We start from the raw sequence: 15,336 nt of genomic DNA on the forward strand, positions 1-15,336 counted from the left end.
ATAAGCCTTTAAAGTTCGAAAAAAAAATTTCTTTTTGATAAATCTTCATCAAAGAATCTGAAGAGTTTCCGATTCTTGTTAACAACGCAGACTAGCTGTACCCGCGCTCCAGTTTATCGCTGACGGGATGAGCTATCTTCCATAGATAGTTGTCTATTTCCTTATATCAGGTCATTTCACTCAAGAGTGCTTAGTCCTCAAATGGGCGAAGTTCCAAAGTTTTGATCTGAAAGATACCGTATAATTGCAAACGGCGCCACAGGAAAGTACTGTTTAATAGTTTCCTATTCAATGAAATCTTCTCAAAGAGTTCATCCACAGACTCTAAAGTTAGAATCACCTTGTACAGCGTAATAAACAATACCACAGGAAAGTACTGCTCAGTAGCTTTCATTTGAATGGTCACGCTCAAGGATTTCATCCACAGACTCAAAAGTTAGAGCCACCTTGTACGGCATCATAAACAGCACTACAGGAAAGTACTGCTCAGTAGCTTTCATTTGAATGGTCACACTTTAGGATTTCTTCCACAGAATCAGAAGTTAGAACTACCTTGTACAGCATTATAAACAGTACCACAGGAAAGTACGGCTCAGTAGCTTTCATTTGAATGGTCACACTTTAGGATTTCTTCCACAGAATCAGAAGTTAGAACTACCTTGTACAGCATTATAAGCAGTACCACAGGAAAGTACTGCTTAGTAGCTTTCATTTGAATGGTCACACTTTAGGATTTCTTCAACAGAATCAGAAGTTAGAATCACCTTGTACAGCATAATATAGAGAACCACACGAAAATACTACTCAGTTGAACTTTCATTGAAGTGGTCACAGGTTATTAAACGTCACCTGACAGGAAAGAGCTCCTCAATGAAGGGTCAGATACTATCTATCACGACACAGAAACAAGTAGAACCACTACATTATCCATACAAATTCATCCTGGTTCTTGAAAAAGATATTCAACTTTTCTTCCTGTGATGGACCTTCGTATATAAATTCTTTCATTCGCTGTTCAGATATACTGACATTTCTTATTCTGATTTTGGGGCGAACTGCGCCGTTTGGAACATCTTACATGGTTGGTCGAGAGGACAAAAGAACGAACAACAGAACAATGTTACCACCCCTAAAAAACAATGTAGCTGCAGGTTATCAGGGTCCCGTGAAAATAGAGCTTTTGAAAGGAGCAGGTCTGCGGAATATATCTTCTATCTCTTAAAGTCTGAATTTTTTCACGCTTTTTTTTCGTGACAGCTTAATTGCTTACCATAACTACGATGGTGTCTTGTTTGTTCATTCCGTTCGTCTGCATATGAACTATACTGAATTTTCATTAATTTCTACTAATAGTATACTAATGAGAAGTAGCGATGCGTTAGGAAGTGAGGGCGATATTTTGTTGTTGTTGGATTTTTTTCCAGTGTCATTTAGCAGTTAGAAACCATGCCGAAGCGAAACACGTATTAAAAGCATAACATGCGACAAAATGAGTAAAAAAGAATATCAAATTACTATTCACAACAAAATAGAATAATAGAATAATGTTACGTCTGTTAGCAACATAAAGCAGGAATATTCTTCAGGATTAAATCTTCAAAACACAACGCACAACCGATTGTTATCGCGTCGTTCGAGAGAGAACCACGTGGCCCAGCATGCTTTGCCCCGTAGAAGCGCCATCGTAATATGTCAGCGGTTTTGCGCTATGAAAGAGCGATATGGTTTAACAGCGGTTGTCGTAAAAAGTGCAGGATGAGTAGGATATTCCCAAAAATCTCGCTTCCTGATGGCTGCAAAAACGTCATCGACCGGATTAGGAATCGGGATCCTTCGCCCGCAATTACGAGCTCACAAAATGATCAGCTCATTTGGTAGAGCATAACATGGATATCGTAGAAATCTTTAACAGAACTGACTGCAGGGCTTAAACTACTACAAAGGGCTTGTTTATTTCGGCCAATATTTCAACTAGTAACGCTAGTCTTCTTCGGCCACAGTTTAATGAAAGAAAAGTTTCAAAAAAAAGTCATGTCTTCGGATCTCATTCAAAATTAATAATTAATCATTAATAACTCATAAGCTCATTGACCTACCAAATGGTCGATCCTGATACATCACGTGCAGTGACTTTATATCGATAAACCTCCTCCTTATTAGTATGTGGTGATTTTCTTGTATGCTAATGTCCAACGTTCACAAAAAAATAATTGTTATGAACTTTATTGACACGCGCTTTTTTAATGTTTTTCAAGCCGTTCAAAAAAAAATTCGCGGCACGTGTTCGATAAAATACTCCTGCTCGTTTTTTAAACATTACTTCAAGTCTAAATTTTTTCAGGCTTTCTTTCCGAAGCAGCTAAAGTTACATAACTGCAATGTTCTGCTAACTCTTTCAGCGATGATATATCATATCTTTCACTTTAAATACTGTAGTTTGTTTGTATTGGTAAGAACAAGAGTCCACAAGTCACGCATGCGCAAAAGCCAAAATCACTAAACCTCCATTCGCGTAAATGTTGTTCTTACTTTTGAAACTGTTGCTAAAACTCTCAAACTTAACTATTTGTGTGCAAGCTTCGAAGCATTACCTTTCTTTGGCATTTTCAATCGCCTGGCGTTTTGCAAAATAGTTTGTTCAAGGGTTTTAAAAGCCAGACTTGCGCGAGGACATTTTTCTACAAAAGAATTTCAGTCGAAAGAGAGTTGTATTGCTCACTTCTTCCGAAGACATCTTATCGCGAGATCCATCAGTTGCAAGTTGAATCCAAAACTCTAAGCCGATTATCCTAATCAGTGTTAAAGGTTAGCAAATGTTGAAATTTGCTTCCAGTGAATTCTTTTCGTTTTCCATCTTGTACAATCCTCTTTGTTTGAAGTACAAATGTCTCTGTGGCATGTAGACTAATTGGTGTTAATTTGATTAAATTTTCTCAGCTCAAGAGCTTGAAAATTTTGAGTGCTTATCCGGCTTAAGTCGGTCTGCGGCAGGATTATCATTTGTTTGAGCTCGATTGGGGCAGTTTATCACGACAAGTGAAGAACATGTTGCCTCCTGGAGCCGATCAAGCCATACATATATCGTCACATAAAAATTGGTTCTAACTTTTGAGTCCGTGGATGAAATCCTCAAGTGTGACCATTTAAATGAGAGCCAACGAGCATTACTTTCCAATAGTGCTGTTCAATTTTTTTATTTTCCAAAGTCCAAATTTAAGAAAAATTTTCATCAGTTTATTCTAAGGCGCTTTTCCAATTTTTAAAGAGTTAGGTATCTTCGATCTGATTATGAACGCGGTAGGATTGATCCTTCGACGCGAAGTGATAACTGCCCGCCGATAACTACCCCATCTAGAGTCACGAATTACCTTCTGTCTTGCTAATTAGATATGAAAACCTTTTAGCGAAACACCATTCGTGCCATTGCCGGCAAATTAACAAAACTGGTGATTATAAAGCGAGTTTTCTTTGTGAACCTTCATAGTTTTCTTTGTGTTCCTAATGACACCCTAGTGCGTCCTCCCTGATTGACCTTCGCTTGAGTGAGTATTTGTGTGTTTTATTTATTTCCCAAGGAGGGGCTGTAGTTACGGATTTTATCCAAAAAGAAAACTGTATCACCAGGGGTCCAGGGATGACCGAAAAAGCCCGAAGGCCACGCAGCTCCATCGAGAAAAAAACAAGCCTGATTACTCCAACGACGTTGAGGCATTTTCACAATAGCTCTGGTACGTCTGTTATTAGTTAGCGATCTTTATGGACCTCACATATACTGCTATCTGGTCTGCAACGTCTTATCTATGACGCTTTATCGTCAACAGATCGGTGGCTTTGAAAACTGATTGGAGTTCTTTTACTGTCTATGCGCATATGCAGTTGTTTTATTGTTATGTATGCGCAGTCTTTGAATTCTTATTTTAGCAAAAACGTCAGTTGCATCGATATCTCTTTGTTGACAGAGCGACTTCGCGCGTCGCACACTCCACGGAACGTGTTAAAGGCAATCGAAACTTCAGAACTGCCAGAAAAAGCGGAAAGCTGAGATTAACTTTAAATACTATCTTTTTTCTTCCTAGAGTGATTGTAAAGCCCGAAAATTTTATCAAGTATCCAGTTTGCAAGCGTTACCTTCTCAACGGCCTTACTCAGTAAGTAACACGCAACATGAGATTCCAACACACACACCCTCCTGCCTGCAACCTTTATAAGTTGCAAATAGTTCTTCTGATGGTGATTTCTGCGGGTGGATTGCTAATGGCATGCGGACCCGTACGGAATTCTTACCCACACAGACGTAATAGGGTCCCGATGAGGTTAAAACAGCGACTACCCGATGCAGATGAGACTTCACTTGCCGCAAGCGGGCACTACGTCGGAAGGGTGCGAAGAGGGAGCGAGGCTTACAGAGCTCTTGAGACGAACTTCAACACGGACATCGTGTTTAAAGACGACGAGAAAAATGGCGATGGGCGCAGAATGACCAAGGTAACATCATCTTTATTACATCAATGGTTATTGCATAAATTTGTAATTTTGTGAACTTTGACACGGTAAAAAAAAAGTAAAGCGGAAAGAAGGAAAGAAGCCGCAACATAATGGAAACACTCCAGTAGAATTGTTACCACAGAACGTAGCTTAAAGTTAACCTTTCAGAAGGGCTCACTCCAAAATCGTTTCTCACGAAAGTTTTATGCTTACTACTTCTTCTAAAATCAGTCTCGTCGAGAAGATGTACGAAAATAAAGGAAATTATCAGCAAGTGGATTTACCGTGATGTTCCACCAAATCCTAGTGATTAACATCCAAATTCTCCTTACTTTCACAAGGAGAAAGGTGATGAGAATCAAGAAAATGATCATTTATTTATTATTTTGTTTATTTATTTATTTATTTCAAGATTTGCACAAAGGCGAGTGAAAATACAATACGACACTTGGTTCCCTACTAGGTATTAATCACCTAATCGGATAGCGTCTTGATGCGTCAGCAAATTCTAAAGATCAAGGTCTAATTTCTCCTTGCGTCATCCTTCCTTTACTAATAAGACATGTATTGAGAATACAAAAGATCATCAACCTAGCACTATAAGTAAGCGTAAGTGCTGTTTTCAACCTAGAATTGAGAAATTTTCTGCGCGTAGCATTTAAGAATTTTAAGATAAAAATTAGAGATAGCATTGACAAGTTTAAAATGTTCATCACGGTCAAGTGAGAGGGGGTGGGAAAGATCGGCTTTGTTTCAAAGTTGATCGCTATCTCATCTTAAATTGTATCTGCTTATTCATTCTCTAATCAGTTCAGAATTCTCGGGAACAAATTATCGTACGCGTTATTGTCAAAGACAGCGCAGCATTTTTTCGATTGTAAAATATTTTTCGACAGAAACGTCTGTTTGTCAAGTTGCAGTGCAATAATCATTACACTTCAATTTGAGGAAGATATCTCACGAATACATAAAGACAATCGCGATTAGTAATCACAATTAAATGACTTGAAAATCATAATGATTTCAACAACAAGTAAAAAGTAACAACGACCAATGTGAGGAAGAAATGCGCACAAGATTGTGTATAAAAGAACGCGCTGTAATTATGCAAACGAAGTTCAGAGCGTGGTTCAAACACCCTATACCGGCCCAAAACTCGGGCTTCCTTTTTCTTTTTCTTCAAACAGAATTGAGCTGCGAAGCAGGAGAGAGAAGTAGTTGGCGCTTTGCGACTCAATTCTGTTTCAGGAGCCGAAGAAAGAAACCCACTCTGGGACAAGGGTAATTAAACCCTGTCTGAGCTTCGAAAACATCTTTTTCCGCTTTGTGGTTCGTTGTTGCGCTTCGCGGCTCAATTCTGTTTGAGGAGAACGAGTAACGGAAACTCGGAGACCAGGGTACGGTTTAACAAACCGCGGTCTGCACTAACTTTAATCTGACCAACCCGAATATTTCAATGTTGTCCAATGTCAAGAAGGTCTACAGTACTGGCTAAACATACATATTATTTAATATCTACTTAAAATGACACACCTAGTAACAGATAAATAGCTCAGTCTATTGATTGTCTTAAACCATAGTGTAAGTTAGAACTTCGCTTAACCCTTTAACCCCTAATAGAGAAGAACTGAAGCTATCTTTTTTCAATCTTTCTTAAACACTCGAATTTTTGGGTTATTTTTTACAATATAACGTAAGATCTTTGCCTGCAGTGCATGTTTATACACTTAACGAAAAAAATTGAAGTTGAGACAAAAGGCACTAATATGTAATAAAGAAGATAACTAACATTCTTAGTTTTATCGCAAATTTCCACAAATTCCCAAAATTCGCGAGCAAAATAGTATAAAATAGAATTTGAAAAATTTCCTTTGAATCGCGGCAACAAAATTGAAATATATTTTAGAATAAAACAGAAGAACCCAAACTTTTTGCAGAGACGCGACTATGCATGAAACGAAAGGCATTCGGATTATTATAAAGTTACAAGAAATACAATTCACGAAATTTGCGAAATGTAGAATAATATGGAAATAAAAATGAAACATCTTCTCTAAATCGCGACCTTAAACTTCGAAAATTTTCCAAAATAAAACTTAGAAATAACAAACTGTAGCTAAGAAAAAGAAAAACGTTTTAGCTTTTTAACCTGGTTGAGGTCAGAGTGACTAGTTAACGAAGTTTTGCAAACTGTTTTGGCTAGTACTGGACAAACAAAGGCAAATTTTCGTAGGAAAGTATAACAGTCCGATGAAAAGTCCGACTGCGACCGTTGTCAGTGGCTGGACTCTAGACTGTGATCGCGTGCACCGGTCCATCATTGTGGGACATCACTGACGTCATTCGTGCGTCTATATATGCTACAGCAATTGTATATAGCACAATAAACAGCACCACAGGAAAGTACTGCTCAGTAGCTTTCATTTGAATGGTCACACGTTAGGATTTCATCCACAGACTCAAAAGATAGAATCACCTTGTAAAGCATAATAAACAGCACCACAGGAAAGTACTGCTCAGTAGCTTTCATTTGAATGGTCACACATTAGGATTTCATCCACAGACTCAAAAGATAGAATCACCTTGTAAAGCATAATAAACAGCACCACAGGAAAGTACTGCTCAGTAGCTTTCATTTGAATGGTCACAGTTTAGGATTCATTCACAGACTCAAAAGTTAGAATCACGTTGTACAACATAATAAAGAGCACCACAGGAAAGCACCGCTCAGTAGCTTTAATTTGAGTGATCACAGTTAAGGATTTCATTTACAGACTCAAAAGTTAGAATGACCTTGTACAGCATAATAGACTGCACCACAGGAAAGCACTTCTCAGTAGCTTTAATTTGAATGGTCATACTTTAAGATTTTACTCACAAACGTAACATTAAGAATCGCTTAGTACATCATAATAAACAGCACCACAGGAAAGCACCGCTCAGTCAGCTTTAATTTGAGTGGTCACAGTTTAGGATTTCATTTACAGACTCAAAAGTTAGAATGACCTTGTACAGCATAATAGACTGCACCACAGGAAAGCACTTCTCAGTAGCTTTAATTTGAATGGTCATACTTTAAGATTTTACTCACAAACGTAACATTAAGAATCGCTTTGTACATCATAATAAACAGCACCACAGGAAAGCACTGCTCAGTAGCTTTAATTTGAGTGGTCGCAGTTTAGGATTTCATTTACAGACTCAAGAGTTAGAATGACCTTGTACAGCATAATAGACTGCACCACAGGAAAGCACTTCTCAGCGGCTTTAATTTGAATGGTCATACTTTAAGATTTTACTCACAAACGTAACAGTTAGAGTCGCTTTGTACATCATAATAAACAGCACCACAGTATAGCTTTCATTTCAATGGTCACACTTTAGGATTCTGCCCGCAAACACAAAAGTGAAAATCACTTTGTACGTCATATTAGTAAACCAGCACCACAGGAAAGCATTGCTCGAGGCTTTTGAATAATGACACTTTAGGAGTTCATCCATAAACTAGATAAGACACATGACGCAGACTATGTACAGCATCACAACTGAGAGGAAAACACTTCTCATTCAACAGCTCTACCTAGATGATCCTAAGAAGGTCCGGCCAACCACACGTCCTCCAACCGGACTATAGCTTTCCGCTGCTTGACTGTAGAGCAGAACATGTGTTTCAGTGAAACAAGTTTCAGGGGCACCCAACGTCCGGTGCATTTCGATGGATTTCTAAAGATTTTTTCCTCAAATTGTCATCTTAAAATTTCGGAGCATTGGAAAACTAATTCTTTTCGTTTTTCGAGGGGCAAATATCTAGATAAAAATGCGAAGTAAGGTCAGCTAAATGCCGACAACAGCTCGTAAATTTGGGAAATAAGTTTCCGTTTATAAAACTTTCTGCGACTTAAATTTTCAGCTGAAACATTCAAACAGATCATACTGTATTAGCGTGTTTACTGTATTTTTTTTGCAGAATTGTCTACAAAGGCTCTGAGAACACAATATTGTATTTATTAAAAACTATTACCCTAGTTAGTTATAGTTTATTGGTTATGTACCTACATGTATCTGTGTATTGAGCAAAATAAGTTGTATTGTATTATTCAAATGTGCCTTTAAAAGGCCACCAGACTATCTGGGAACACAGAAGAAAACATTCTGTCACGTGACCAAGTCACGTGACATAAATTACTTGAAAAAGATTCCGCTAGGAAATCGAAAGTTTGTGACCCTTTATTATTTTTGTTGTAGATCCAGAAAGCTAATTTTGGTTTCCAATTTTCAATGACAGAATCAGGAAACAATTTATTAATTTTTGTCAACATTTTAAGTGCTGTGCTTAAATGTTCTTGTTGTACGCCCATGAAGGTTGACTTCTTTGTTACCTTTACAGAATTGTCAAGAGAAGCTCAATAGACTAGCGGCAACAGTGAAGGTAAAATGGGGCGCCAAAGGAGTTAAACTGCGAGTTATCAACGCATATGATATAGACGATGTCAAAAGGCACCATGTTTCAAAAAACCTGCATCATGAGGGACGCGCTGTTGATCTCACAACGTCTGATCGGGACAGAGATAAGAACCCTGAACTGGGAAGAATGGCGTACGATGCTGGCTTCGACTGGGTGCATTATGCAAGCAAAAGCTTTATTCATGCTTCTGTTAAAACAGGTGATTCATCAGTTATTATTAAAAACTGGATCATTGTATAATGCCATTCCAGGGATTTGATTGGCTTAGCGGCCATGGTATATGAGCCACTGGATCATTGTATAGTGCAATTCCAGGGATTTGATCGGCTTAGCGGCCATGGTATATGAGCCATTATACCATGCCCGAGAAATACAGCCATCCTCCTCATCCTCTGCTAGTATGATCTAGCAATATTTCTTGGTTGTTTTTAATGAAACAGTCATTCAAATCGCGCTTTTTGTATATAGGATGATTATAGGCAACTCGGTGCTTGATGCCTCATTGGCTAGCTATCATCTCATATCCAACGGGTCCTTGTGGTATAATTTTTTCTCGACATATTAAACAAGAGATTTATGGAGCTTCCTGTCAATCTAAACACTGCTCGAACATTTCAGAAACTGCATATTAAATTCGTGTTATTTTCCGTACATTACACAGGAAGGTACTGTTAAATATGAACTTTCATTTGTTCAGTAGCTGTCACTGGAAGGATAAACTTTAGGATTCTATCCACAGACTCAACAGCTCGAGGCATTACAGAGAAAACAGCTGCGTGAAAGAGTAGCTTAGGTTCATCCACATACTCGAAAGCCTAAAAGCACCAGGTGACAACTTGGCGCTGTTCATTATATTATTTCACCAAAGAGGAATATGTTGTACTGATATATTTCGTTCTAATGTACAGTTAGGGAGTACATTAACTGTGATAAACTGGAATTTTATCCAGTGGCATCTCTTTTCCCTTTGTGTCACTGGAAGGAAGAGATAAGGGCTGGCCTGAGCCACTAGTTTTCAAGATAACTGATCAGGAAGTAAAGGGATGCGGTGATCCTATTTCCAAACGGGTTGCAAAATGGGGATCTAGGCGCGCGAGATCTGGGATCACAAACAAACCATGGAAATTCCCGTGAAAGTGATCCGCAGATTTTGCGGGATAGGGGATCGATCTCTGCAATTTTTGCAGGATCAAAATTATTATAACCAAAAATGTGATCGTAAATGATCACTGAAACGATCAGTTATTTGTCGTTAAAAGTTTATTTTTGGTTGTAAATTAGACAAAGATGCAGAGGAAGAGCCAACGGGATGCTTTCCAGAAAACGCTTTGGTACATCTGGAAGGAGGGCGGTCAAAATCAATGAAAGATTTGCGAATAGGGGACAAAGTGGCAAGCATGGACTCGAGTGGAAAAATCGTGTACAGCAAAGTCGTGACATTTCTGGACATCAATCGAAACAGGTCCACAGCGTTTGTTTCTATCGAAACAAAACACCCCGCCGCTGTAGTGGCAATTACAGAATCCCACTTGATCTATCAGTTAAATAAACACTCACAGCTGGAGAGTGCCGTGTTTGCGCGAAAGTTGAAGGTCGGAGACTTTGTTTATGTTCGTCATGGATCAACGTTTGAGAAATTCACAGCTGGAAGAATTGCGGCTGTTAAGAGAATCCAAGGTAACGGCGTGTATGCCCCGCTCACTGAAACAGGTAACATTGTGGTGGATAATGTCCTGTGCTCGTGTTACGCAGTGATTTCTGATCCTCACTTAGCCCACTGGAGCTTCGCGCCGTTGAGATTTGCAGATTGGTTGTTCCCGGGTGTTGTTTCGCATAACGAGAATGGAATGCATTGGTACGCAGAACTGCTTTACAACCTGTACACGAGTTGGAATCAAGTCCATGAAAACTTTTTGGACAATTCATAGAGTCCCTTGTCTTTCCAAGGGCATTGTGGTTTACAATTTCTAAAGCGTTCACGGAATTTGTTTCAGGAGCGAAAGAGAAAAATACACTTTGCATCTATCAGCGGTGAACTGAAGCGCGTGAAATCACAACAATGTGGTTTGTCAAATAGTTGAATATGACAGAAACAGGACAGAAACCTGTTTAACCACAGCCAAGAAGTACTAAAATAAGTGATAACAAAATGTAATTCTGTGTGTGGGGCACAGACTTCTAGAGATCTAGAGACTTCCTAGACTTGGCGAATAGTTTCGTAAAAGCCAATGTTTGGACCAAGGTATTAATTAAGTGATATTATTGAACACGACTGATAAATTCAATGTTATTAATTAGGCTAATTATTATCATTCATTGGAACCCAACAAGCCACACTTACGCTCCTTTATCACCCTGTCAATTTAACAAGAGACTCTCGCGGATTGTATCGCAGCAGGGGACGCATGGTGAGGTGTATACAAAGCGTCAGCTCGTTACCAGATCGCGACATGGACTGTTACTCCGCGGAATTATGGGTAGGAATTTGTTGCTAAGCTTCGAACACTAATCTTATTACAGTTCAAAAAAAAAAAAAAAGTACGATTTTAACGTAAAATCTACCATTTTGGTGCTAACTATAGCATAGCCCCTGGCACTTCAGCGTTCTCCGCCTGAAGAGCAAGATTAATGGTGTTTGTTACGTTTAAATACAGCTGAGAACAATTGAGTTTAAAGGTTTCCTATTCACATGAAATTATTTTGTCTATAATGACAAGATAGTCAATCAGTCGATTAATCAATTGCGTTTAAAAATAATTTTCACCGCTGAGAGGAAAGCAGAAAATAGCTTTGTTTTCTCATGTGACAAAAATGTTTTTGTTGATCAAAAATAGCTTGTAATATTTGTGTGCATATCTAACGCAATCTGTATCCAGGTACGGTCTAAGAAGGAAGCATTTTGACTAATTTTTTGACATCTTGACACTAAGTAAAAAATTATACACTCGAAAAACCGCATACAGATTTACAACCCAATTAGATAACCTTGATTTCAGTATAAGATAGATTATTAATAGTCTGATTGATCAATGCACCGATGGAATTCATCAGATTAAACCAGCTGTGAAAACAGATTAAGCATAACTGACAAACCGGTTTAATCTAACATGCCTTTTTAAAATTAGAAATTTCCAAAAGCCTCTCCCTCAAGCCAAATACCAAACAGTACTGTTTGAAAATGTCTAGCTTTTGTGCGATTGATCACACTTAAGGACTTCATCCATAGACCCCAATTTTCACTCAATGGCTTGTAAAGCATTTTAATGGTCACACTTTAGGATTTCATTCAGACTCGAATGTTAGAGCCAGCTTATACAGTATAATAAACAGCACCACAGGAAAGTACTGCTCAGTAGCTTTCATTTGAATGGTCACACTTTAGGATTTCATCTACAGACTCCAATATATAGCTAACTATTGCATAGAGCATAATAAACAACACTCGGTAATTTTCATTTGAATGGTCACCTCACATTTTCATCAATATTCTAAACTGAACGTTACCACATTACGCAGCAAGCAAACACCTGATTGTAAGAGTGATGATGTTAACAATGTTATTTCGATAAGCAGCCAAACTTTTAAAATAATTATGATCATCTGATTACCTTGGTGTATATTTCCTCTTGTTCTTTTATACTGGAACCACAAAAATTTGATACATTAATGATAAGACTGATTAGCTGAGGATTTTTAATCTTTTTTTTAAAATTTCTTTTCAGTAACTAATACGATCCAGTTGAAATCTGTACCGAGGAGATACTCTTAATTGTGATTATCTTAAAAGCACTATTAGCTATTAAGTAAAAATTCTTTCATTTCTTTTATGTCCACAAATCTATTAATTGATTAACCGTAAAAATTCTTGAGATTTTTATGATGTTTTTGCATAAAGACAGTGTCTGTCGAACGTACTGCCGCAATACTCTAAGGAAAACACTACAAATAGTCAAACAAAACTGGTACAATTTCGGGGGAAAGCTGTTTATAAAATGCAAAGATAAGCCGTGCATTTAAAAATCCCGGAACCGGAAACTATCTTCGGTATACATGCCTGTCGTTTTGGTCAAATAACTTTACTGCATCGTCGAGGAACGAAATCGAGAACACTGATGTTGCCGTATTATTTAATCCTTCATTTTTGGAAGTTGCCAAACTGCCAATGATAAATTCAATTCTAAAACATGCCAATCCAATGAAAAAATTAGATTTGTTGAATAATCTCAGCCTGAAAACTCAAGATATATCATAACAGGTTTTAATGATAAAATTCAGTCATGTTGCATGCCGTAACAAATTTTATTAATCCGTTCCCCCTTGCAAATGGCTTCGATTTTACATTTTTTCCCGATACACCCTTTAAAAAAACAGAGCTTTCAAAAAATTCTTTCCATAGTTGAAAATTTTGAAAATGTCCTGTTAGCGTGGACGGCCGGGTGATCATGAAGTCAAAGGCTCAGAAAGCGCTCACACCTTGAGATATGAAAAAAATTATGCTCGCTTAAAATTGTTTATTGCTGAAGAAACTGATAATTATGCTTGGTTAATATTGCTTATTGCCGAAGAATTTGATGAATTTCAAGATGGCAGACGAGTAGTGTTTAGCTTTAGTACTTTAAATCTTGCATGTGACCCATAGATTATCAATAATATACCACTTGCATAATATGGGCATGCGCACAAAATAGTCACAACGTCCGGGAAAAGCCTGAGAACCAAAACGCGCCATTTTAAAATCGTTTTCCAGCGACAAAAATGTTTTTATCCGTTTTTTGGATAAAAGTGGATGTTATTGAAAGTTAACCAAGTAATAAACTGTTTTTGCAAGGACCATCGTGACAAAATAAAAGTACTGGATCCTGTAGTGAAGGATCTAATCAGCAAAAAATGTTGAACAAATAATCTAAAAAAAAAGCAAGGCTGATTACATGGTCATTGAAATACCGTGAAATCAGCCTTGCCCCTCTTTTAGATGTTATTGAAAAGCGATAGTGTTGAGATGATCTTAGGGTTTCTTTAACAACTTTTTTTACGAAATTAGCCTCTTGCTTTCAGAATTTGGTGTCAACAAAGATAATTATAATCTAACAGTCTTTTTTATATATATATATCCTGGAAAAGGAGTACATTTTAATGTAATTACATACAGTAGTAGAAGACTACTTAAAATTTGAAAAACTATGCTGTATTGATGTTTTAAGAAACATCGTCCAGGGCGACGATTCTACACAAAGAAAATACAAAAGAACATATAATTATAATAAAATCGAACCTGAATCAGTTGTCAACAGAGATATAATACGAGATATTTTATTCTTAGTTTGAGGTATTCGTGATATTGTCAATAATTACTGAATCTTTGTTCTGGTTTGTATACCAAGCCAGTGACATTGTAAATAATTGCTATTTATTCTTAAACTCTATATGGTATACTATCTCATCAAGCCTTTAGGCCCCAATGGTGATCAGCGGCCAATTTCTCCTTGTAATATCACCACTGTAATAAAAACGCAGGTTACGAGAATGAAAAAATGAAAAGTGTTGATGTTTAAAGAAATTCTTTCTACTAGTCTCGTAAGGAATATATCAAAACAATAAGGAGAAAACATATGTTGATCAGTATTGGGAGTTGAAGGTTTAATACAGGAAATTTTTGCGACACATTATTGGATGATTTCAGGATTTCGGAACCACTAAGCTCATCACGATTTTTATTCAATTTGTGAAGGGCGATATTTACAAAGCTAAATTGCCTCCAAATTCTGGAATTTACTGAAACTATATTGGTATAAACGAGTGATTTTTTGGCAGCTTTTATGAATTTTCGCGATTTCAAGTGCATGTGTCGCGAGACTTTTAATGTTCAGAATATTTCCTGTGATACAGATTTACGATAACTCAAATGTTTCTTAGGATGAATCTTCTATATCAGTTTACTTGCGGATCCGATATTTCAATATTTGTTAATTGTGTGAAAAAAGTAAGTAAATAAAATAGTAAATAAACAAAAAATATAGAAATTTATCGAGTGACTGTCACTACAAACTTACTTGGCGTGTGAAAATTAGCGATTTCATGATTTTTCGGGAGGAATAAAGCGTGTAGTTTCGAGAAGTTTAAAACACCAGCCTTTGTTTTAGACTAAAACAGCGCCTCGCACCTGCCTGGGAGACAAGTCAGAATGAATGAATGCTCAGAAAATTAGCAACTTAAACTATCTGGAATGATTTTATTTAACCAGTGTAAGAAAGTTAAATAGTGACTCCGATACCTGTTGGATTCAAACAGAGAACCAAAAAAAAAAAAAAAAAAAAAAAAAAAATAATAATAATAATAATAATAATAAAAACCAAGAAAAGATAGGATTTTATGGAAGGAAAAATAAG

The 15,336-nt window shown here is 37.2% G+C and overlaps 1 protein-coding gene across 4 annotated transcripts in view; it reads left to right on the forward strand.

Annotated features, from left to right (window-relative positions):
* LOC146485839 (desert hedgehog protein-like) overlaps positions 1 to 14,974 on the forward strand; it is a 46,737-nt gene extending 31,763 nt beyond the window's left edge. For all 4 annotated transcript variants that reach the window (XM_085102783.1, XM_085102789.1, XM_085102788.1 and 1 more), the window contains 4 exons: positions 3,576 to 3,728; positions 4,077 to 4,485; positions 8,873 to 9,149; positions 10,232 to 14,974. In XM_085102783.1, coding sequence (XP_084958909.1) covers positions 4,165 to 4,485; positions 8,873 to 9,149; positions 10,232 to 10,878 — 1,245 coding nt within the window. In that variant the 5' untranslated portion in view covers positions 3,576 to 3,728; positions 4,077 to 4,164 and the 3' untranslated portion in view covers positions 10,879 to 14,974. The remainder of the gene's footprint in view (positions 1 to 3,575; positions 3,729 to 4,076; positions 4,486 to 8,872; positions 9,150 to 10,231) is intronic.
* Positions 14,975 to 15,336: the final 362 nt, after the last annotated feature.

This window comes from Pavona decussata, unplaced genomic scaffold (genome assembly GCF_977016875.1).
Source record: "Pavona decussata unplaced genomic scaffold, jaPavDecu1.1 SCAFFOLD_24, whole genome shotgun sequence".
NCBI classification, from domain to species: domain Eukaryota; kingdom Metazoa; phylum Cnidaria; class Anthozoa; order Scleractinia; family Agariciidae; genus Pavona; species Pavona decussata.